The sequence below is a fragment of the Chrysemys picta genome, chromosome 1 (genome assembly GCF_011386835.1).
Source record: "Chrysemys picta bellii isolate R12L10 chromosome 1, ASM1138683v2, whole genome shotgun sequence".
Taxonomy (NCBI): domain Eukaryota; kingdom Metazoa; phylum Chordata; order Testudines; family Emydidae; genus Chrysemys; species Chrysemys picta.
This window is the reverse complement of record NC_088791.1, coordinates 58,605,041-58,613,710: the sequence shown is the minus strand read 5'-3', so window position 1 is coordinate 58,613,710 and position 8,670 is coordinate 58,605,041. Positions and strand designations below refer to the sequence as shown.

The 8,670-nt window shown below is 47.8% G+C and overlaps 1 protein-coding gene across 1 annotated transcript; it reads right to left on the bottom strand.

Moving 5' to 3' along the window:
* Window positions 1-4,711: 4,711 nt before the first annotated feature.
* On the bottom strand, window positions 4,712-7,202 carry LOC135973652 (uncharacterized). The gene is made up of 2 exons (XM_065557847.1): window positions 6,256-7,202; window positions 4,712-5,261 (listed from the first exon to the last, which is right to left on the bottom strand). Exons 1-2 carry the CDS (start codon window positions 6,830-6,832, stop codon window positions 4,786-4,788), a joined length of 1,053 nt encoding a protein of 350 aa, XP_065413919.1. The 5' UTR covers window positions 6,833-7,202; the 3' UTR covers window positions 4,712-4,785.
* Between the last annotated feature and the right edge of the window lie 1,468 nt (window positions 7,203-8,670).

The following is an 8,670-nucleotide window of genomic DNA, read 5'->3' as shown; positions in this document are numbered from 1 at the left end:
TGCCTTCAGCCACTAGCAAGCGCTGGTAATATATACTCCCCTACGCCTTCTGCCAATCAGAAAAACACAGAGTGAGGCTGCTTCATTCTTCAAGGAGGAGAAAGGATTTTTGTAATGCATTAAGTTCCTTTAGCTGTGAACATACATGTCTTTGACAAAATGGGTTTTCGGTACCAACAGTATTTTTATTTTAATGTCTCAATTGTTTTTTAACTGCTTCACTCTTTGACCTAATGTTATCATTTTTTCCTGTAACACAATAATTATTTTATTTTCTTCTCTTCTCTCTGGAGCCATCTTCCTACATTTGCTTTTCAATTCCTGAAACTTGAAGGTGAGTTACCGTCCTTATTCTCCCATTCCCTCACATGATACATGCTGTTACCTTCTCTTCAAATGAGAGAACATCACAGAACCAGACTGGATTGCAAACTATACCCACTTTCCTCCATCAAATCCCTGGCATCTCAAAGTAGTATACATATAGAGGCAGAAAGAGAGAGAAATTACTATCTATATACAACTTCCTAGGGTAGTAGGGTTTGATGTGATCAAAAGACAAACCACTAACATTTAATGTCCAAACACAACTACTTCCTGGAATGCAGGAAGCCTGAACAGACCAATAAAAAGATTCCAAGTTCTTCAATATCGTTTTAAAAAAAAACTAACAGCCAATTATTTACTATTATATTCCCAGAAACTTTCCTTTCTCCCAAGAATGTGCTAAATGGGCTTCCCAAACTTTCCTTCATACAAACAGCAGAGCTGTGGCTGTTCATATCATTAGAAACAATGAGGAGTCCTTTGCTGATACAGACTAACACGGCTACCACTCGGCAACCTGTTCCAGTATATAAATAGCTGGTACCTTTGTATTAGTTGAGGCATCCACAAATACAATGTACATGATCATGGGAGGCATCTACAATCCCAGCAGAATTCTCACCAACATTTTCTAGAAAACAGAATAGATAATAGTTCACTAATGGAATGTTTTGGTAGGTACTAGAATAATATTGTGGACCGATTTACAGACCACTCCAAAACCCCTCCAGAAAGAATTACTCCTCCTCATTGACACATCACGGGAATCTGTGAACTTGATAACTTCCCGCTAATAAGCAATGTGATACCAGCCTATGTCATTAACTATATCATTGCTTGGACAAGTTCTGAGCCAAGACTTCAATTTTTCTGCTAAATTCTGTTCATTTTGTCCCTGGGGCCAAATTAAATCCTATGTCTGGGACCTCAGTCCCTTAAGTCAAGCAAGTACATCAGGAGATAAGATTTTTCACTTAAAAAAAAAGTAATTTTCATGGGTGCAGAGAAAGGCTTAGACCAAGTATAACCAATATTGTAGAGTATGCCTGAATCTGCAGACAGCCTGAACCGAAATCTCAAAGAGGTATGAACTACCCCACTCATCTTCATGGGATATCAATTCCAACTCTACCTTTCTGGGGGCCTCTGCCAAACACACCCTTGCAGAGGACTCTGAATGGCAGGAGAAAGATAAGGAAAATGCAGTGGACCCAGCCCTCTCACTCAGATACATTCCTGCTGCTGGAGTAAAAATTGGGTGCGGCTGGTGGTATCCGTACAGAGAAGAAGGGGAACCCATACTGTTTCCCCTGCTTCTTGGGCACAAGAGGAAGCCCTCTGCCAACACCAGTCCAAGCAGGGGCAATGGCATAGGGTGCAATGGTGGGGCCCTGGGTGAAGGGCCATAGAGGACTTCACAATGCCTTAATCTGGCACTCTTTGTTATCTCATCTTCCCACCTTCCTGGATTCTGTCTGCTTTGTCCACTAGTTGTGTCCTGTCTGATACCTAGACTGTAAGCTCTCTGGGGCAGGAACTGTCTTGTTATTTATCTGACCAGTGCCAAACACAATAGTTCCTGATCCTTCATTGGGATCTCAGGTGCTATTGTAATAGAAATAAACAACACCACCATAATAATCTCTGGCCAATCAGCCACATCCAACGAAAGGGTGACAAGCTGGGTTATGCCTGGGTTGGACAGAGGCTTGGACCAGCTGCAGGTAGCCAAAAGCCAGCCCTCCGTAAGGGAATGAATGACTTATTTGTGCCAGTTCATCTCCAGGGACTGCAGGCAAGCTGAATGAATACTGTACTTCAAAACATTCCCCCAGGAATAGTTACTCATACAAACTTGCATTTGGGTCTAGAACACTCAGAGTTGCATCTGTAGCTTTACAAGGCATATCAGAAATGGGTAGGATCACACATGGATTTGTTGAGGTGCCACATGGAGTCTGCCTGCCGCAATCAAGTATTACCTTTCCTACGGTCTCTTTGGAGAGCGGTTTCTCTCTTTCCATGGCAATAGTAACCCAAAGCCACTTCTTAGGCCTTGTCTACACTACGAGAGTAGTTCGATTTTACTTGCATCGAATTTTTGTAATCGATATTGCAAAGTCGAACGTGTGTGTCCACACTAAGGACAGTAATTCGACTTTGTGCGTCCACACTAACGGAGAAAGCGTCGACATTCGAAGCGGTGCACTGTGGTCAGCTATCCCACAGTTCCCGCAGTCCCCTCTGCCCATTGGAATTCTGGGTGTAGCCGGCAATGCCTTCTGGGTAACAAAATGAGTCGAGGGTGCTTTTGGGAAACTGTCGTCATCCGTCCATCACTCCCGCCCTCCCTCCCTGAAAGCGCCGGCGGGAAAACAGTTCGCGCGCTTTTCCAGTCATTGACAGCGCGGACGCCACTGTACTCCGAGCATGGAGCCCGCTGCGACCATCGCTGCAGTTGTGGCCGCTCTCAACGTCTCGCAGCTTATCATAAAGGTTTCCCTGAGGCAGATGCAGAAAAGTCAGGCGAGGAGGCTACGGCACCGCGGTGATGTCCTGAAGTCTGAGAGTAGCACAGACCTGTCAGAAAGCAGGCGACCCAGCGCCGAGGACATCACAGTGGCAATGGGTCATGTTGATGCCGTGGAACGGCGATTCTGGGCACGGGAAACAAGCACTGAGTGGTGGGACCGCATAGTGCTGCAGGTCTGGGATGAATCCCAGTGGCTGCGAAACTTTCGCATGCGGAAGGGAACTTTCCTGGAACTTTGTGAGTTGCTGTCCCCTGCCCTGAAGCGCAGTGACACCCGGTTGCGAGCTGCACTGAGTGTACAGAAGCGAGTGGCCATAGCCCTCTGGAAGCTTGCAACGCCAGACAGCTACCGGTCAGTCGCGAACCAGTTTGGGGTGGGCAAATCTACCGTGGGGGTTGTTGTGATGCAAGTAGCGAAGGCAATCGTTGATGTACTGCTGCCAAAGGTAGTGACCCTGGGAAACGTGGAGGCGATCATAGATGGTTTCGCAGCGATGGGATTCCCAAACTGCGGTGGGGCCATAGATGGAACTCACATCCCTATCCTGGCACCGGACCACCAGGCCACCCAGTACATTAACCGAAAGGGCTACTTTTCCATGGTGCTGCAAGCACTGGTGGACCACAGGGGACGTTTTACCAACATCTACGTGGGATGGCCAGGCAAGGTTCATGACGCTCGTGTTTTCAGGAACTCTGGTCTGTTTAGACGGCTGCAACAAGGTATTTACTTCCCGGACCACAAAATAACTGTTGGGGATGTGGAGATGCCTATAGTCATCCTCGGGGACCCAGCCTACCCGCTAATGCCCTGGCTCATGAAGCCCTATACTGGCGCCCTGGACACTGAAAAAGAACTCTTCAACTACCGGCTGAGCAAGTGCAGAATGGTGGTGGAGTGTGCTTTTGGCCGTCTCAAGGGGAGATGGAGAAGCTTACTGACTCGCTGTGATCTCAGCGAAACCAATATCCCCATTGTTATAGCAGCTTGCTGTGTGCTCCACAATCTCTGTGAGAGCAAGGGGGAGACCTTTATGGCGGGGTGGGAGGTTGAGGAAAATAGCCTGGCTGGTGATTACTCACAGCCAGACAGCCGGGCAATTAGAAGAGACCAGCGGGAAGCGCTGTGCATCCGGGAGGCTTTGAAAGCAAAGTTCCTGAGTGAGCAGGGTAACCTGTGACTTTATAGTTTGTGTACTGAGAAGCTAAACCTGCCCCCATTTCTTTACCCAGGTAATGTTGACTATCCTATCCAGTTACATACCCCCTTCACCCCCCTTCCAACACACGTGTCGAAATAAAAATAGTTCTACTTTGTTAAAGCACACCGTTTTCTTTAATACTGTTTTCGCGGGAATTTTTTAAAACTGGGACGCAGACTGTGGTGCGGAGTGGGTGTAGTGTTGTGACGCGAATGCAGCTTCTAAACTCAAGGATTGACAGGCTCTGCTGCGGTGGGATGCTTGTTTCAACGGAGCCTGTCAACCCTCCTGACTGTGTGTATGGGGGGTCTATTTGACTTTGTGGCAGGGGGAGGACGGTTACAGATCCCATGCTGTGTGGCTCTGTGATCCTGCCTAAGGACCGGCGCTTAAGATCTGTAACTGCCCTCCCCCGCCACAAAGTCACAGAGCAACCCACCCCCCCCCAACATTACATCAAAACAACCTCCCAGACTAACCGGGGTAACTAGTCACTGCATCACTGCACTGTGTATGTGCCCTGCTGCTGTGCCTGCCCCCGACTATGTACCCTGCCAAAGGAGACTGTCCTGTCCAATTACCAACCCCCTTTCCCCTCCTCCTCCAAAAGAACATGATTGAAACAGTAGTTAACAGAAACAAATTTTTTATTATCAACTACACATGGCATTGGGAGGTGAAACTTGGACGTGGGCTTCTGTCAGGCGGGAAGGAAAGAACTTTTCAAATTTTGGGAAATGAGAGCCTTCTGCTACTAGAGCTCTCTGCAGGGGTGGAGTGAGAGTTAGCAGGGACTCTGCCGCCTCTCCTTCTTTGCACTTTGGGTGAGGTGGGTATGGGACTTGGTGGCGGGGGAGGGCGGTTAGAGATGGACTGCAGCGGGGCTCTGTCCTCCTGCCTCCGTTCCTGCAGAACATCCACAAGGCGCCGGAGCGTGTCCGTTTGCTCCCTCAGTAGTCCAAGCAGCGTTTGAGTCGCCTGCTGGTCTTCCTGCCGCCACCTCTCCTCCCGATCCATGTTGGCTTGGTGCATTCGGGTCAAGTTCTCCCGCCACTGGGTCTGCTGTGCTGCCTGGGCTTGGGAACAGGCCATAAGCTCAGAGAACATGTCCTCCCGTGTCCTCTTCTTCCTACGCCTAATCCGCGCTAGCCTCTGGGAGTGTGATTCCAGGCTAGGTTGTGAGACAGTCGCAGACGGGGCTGTGGAAATGGGAAAAAGGGAGTGAATTCCTAAGAAAGATAAATGTAGTTGTGAACAAAGAACATAGTCTTTCTCTGTGAACAAGACCATGCACAGCACCTTTCACATGCGCACTCAGCACAAGGTCGAATTCTCGGCCTTCGCATTCAGTGCCTGGGGTCTTGAACAGCACATTTGAGAAGCGAGGCAGCACAACGGAATTTCTGTTGCAGGCAGACATGGTAAGCCGTACACTTGTGGCAGTTTAAAACTTTTATATTACCACTGGCCTCATTTCACATTTAAATCAATGTCAGTCCCTGCTGCCAGCAATCCGGCAAGCGGGAACTCTGCCCCTGTCCCACCCCCTCGCGGCTGTCCCCGGGAACGATCCCTTTCGGCTGCCCCTCTCCCGCCTCCACCGCGTGGCTGCAAACCAGCGGTTACAGTTCTGTAAAGGAACGGGAAAGCAGTCCCAACACTAACATTCCCCTACCTAATTAAAAGCAGGTCACCATGGCCGACATCACCCTGATGAGGATCTCCGAGAGCGACAAAGAGAGAATGCTCCGGGAAAGCCTCCAAAGACCAGGGCCGTATGCCGCCCTGCTGTGCAGAGCAATGATCCCGGAGTACTTGATAATCTCGTGGCGCGGCAACGTGTCGTACTTCGGAGGACCCAATAAGGCCGCTCTCCCCAAGAACCTCATGCAACGGCTTTCAAGTTACCTCCAGGAGAGCTTCATCGAGATGTCCCAGGAGGATTACTGCTCTATCCCCGGACACATAGACCGCATTTTACTGTAGCTGCAGTAGCAGGGAATAAACAGTAGAGCAGCTTGTGCAGGACAATCACTGAAAACCGGACATTGCTAGATTTCTTTTCAAAACTTGCACTGCCCCTTACTAAACCGTTAAGCGCCTAGGGCACACTAATCATGAACAACCCATTCTTTTAATTGTTAATATTCCTGTTTTGTTAAAAATAAATGTTTAGATGTTTACAACACTTACTGGCTGATCCTTCACCAGATTCTGTGTCCGGGGTAACGGCTGGGGACGCTTCGTAGGGGATCTCTGTAAGGGTGATGAAGAGATCCTGGCTGTCGGGGAAATCAGCGTTGTGAGAGCTGCCGACTGCCTCGCCCTCCTCATCTCCTTCCTCATCTTCCCCGTCCCCTAACATGTCCGAGGAACCGGCCGTGGACAGTATCCCATCCTCAGAGTCCACGGTCACTGGTGGGGTAGTGGTGGCGGCCGCACCGAGGATGGAATGCAGTGCCTCGTAGAAACGGGATGTCTGGGGATGGGATCCGGAGCGTCCGTTTGCCTCTTTGGTCTTCTGGTAGCCTTGTCTCAGCTCCTTGATTTTCACGCGGCACTGTGTTGCATCCCGGCTGTATCCTCTCTCTGCCATGTCTTTAGAGATCTTCTCGTAGATCTTTGCATTCCTTCTTTTGGATCGCAGCTCGGAAAGCACGGACTCATCGCCCCACACAGCGATGAGATCCAAGACTTCACGATCAGTCCATGCTGGGGCTCTCTTTCTATTCACAGACTGCACGGCCATCACTGCTGGAGAGCTCTGCATCGTTGCCAGTGCTGCTGTGCTCGCCACGATGTCCAGACAGGAAATGAGATTCAAACTGGCCAGACAGGAAAAGGAATTCAAATTCAAATTTTCCCGGGGCTTTTCCTGTGTGGCTGGTCAGAGCATCCGAGCTCGCACTGCTGTCCAGAGCGTCAACAGAGTGGTGCACTGTGGGATAGCTCCCGGAGCTATTAGCGTCGATTTCCATCCACACCTAGCCTAATTCGACATGGCCATGTCGAATTTAGCGCTACTCCCCTCGTCGGGGAGGAGTACAGAAGTCGAATTAAAGAGACCTCTATGTCGAACTAAATAGCATCGCAGTGTGGACGGGTGCAGGGTTAATTCGATGTAACGGCGCTAACTTCGACATAAACGCCTAGTGTAGACCAGGCCTTAGACAGCCTTCCAATGCCCGTCTCATTACCACACACAATGCTTTGGGGTACTCACTCTTTTAAGACAGACATTGCCACATCAGCCTGTACTAGAGGATTTAGGCCAGTGGTTTTCAACCTTTTTTCATTTGCAGACCCTTACAAAATTTTGAATAGAGGTGCAGATCCCTTTAGAAATCTTAGACATAGTTTGCAGACCACAGGTTGAAAGCCACTGACTTAGGGCATCTGTCTGTGGCACTGAGGGTGCTTTTAACAGGCTGGTAAGCCATTTTCAGACACCAGGGTGTTAACCTGTATTTCTCTTCTTTTCTCATTTTTGTATTCAGTGTTGATCCCAGGATTTTAGAGCTCTGTGTAAGCTCGAAAACTTGTCTCTCACACCAAGAGAAGCTGGACCCGTGAAAGATATTACCTCACCCACCTTGTCTCTCCTTATCTTGGCAGAAGTTATTCCATGGATGATGCAAGTCTTGCACTGCATGGATTGTAGGGTATAACATAATGCACTGGGTCAGAAGAGGGCAGCCAGAATGGAATCAAGAAACAACTTGGATTTGAATGGACTTCGGCAATTTCAGGTAAGATGGGGCCAGCTCATAACATTCGAGCTTTATATGAGGAGCTCTCTTCTGACTTCTCTCCCCATCATTTATAGAAGTAGTAACAATTTAGTAGTTGAATCAGATTTAGGGGTGTCAATAAAGTGAAATAGAATAGAACTACGCTCAGGCATCTTTCCCTTTGTCCCAATTTATTGTGATTTTATTCTAGATTTAATCTAGATTTAGGAGGTGTCCCTAAGTATCTTTTCTCATCAGCCCTGCCTAATATTGTTTTAAACGCAGAAAAATAACTAAAGTGTTTAGCCAGTTTCTCCCTCAGAAGGTCTGCACCTTCATAGGGATCACAAAATAAACCTCAATTATTCCCCTTAATCCAATAGTGAGAAGAATATAAAACTCCAAATTCTCCATTGATATGTTTTATTTCTGGTTGAAAGATCCAGAACTTTTTCCTATAGGTTATACTTGCTCGAGTCACATCAGAGAGCACTAAAACTTTATACCCTTAATTAAACTACAGCATCGCTGTCTGGTTTGTTAATCTTAAAAATCCAGTCACAATCAGATGACACTACAGAAGACAAAATAAAATTATTCTTTAAAAAAATGGACTAACCCTTGCCAAGCTGGATCAACTTCAGACAGTAAATCCACCTGTGCTGACCTGTATTGTTGGGGTAGATTGCTTTGAAAGCCTTGTTAAAAACCTGTCAGTGGAAAGATTTCTCATTGATTGCTAGTACTTCTTCAAGTGAACTGTTAGACATCTCTAGAGGTAACTTATTACTGACCTCCCCCAAATACCTGTGATGGTTTTCCAAATGTTCTCAATCTCTCTCTTTTGAGGGTTCATTATTGAATTCACTGAAACTCT

Excerpts from the sequence above, each read along its gene's own strand:
- LOC135973652 (XM_065557847.1), bottom strand. The coding sequence starts at position 6,832 with ATGCAGAGCTCTCCAGCAGTGATGGCCGTGCAGTCTGTGAATAGAAAG. Across the intron at positions 5,262-6,255 it reads ATCTGGTGAAGGATCAGCCA|CCCCGTCTGCGACTGTCTCA; the intron begins GTAAGTGTTGTA and ends CCATTTCCACAG.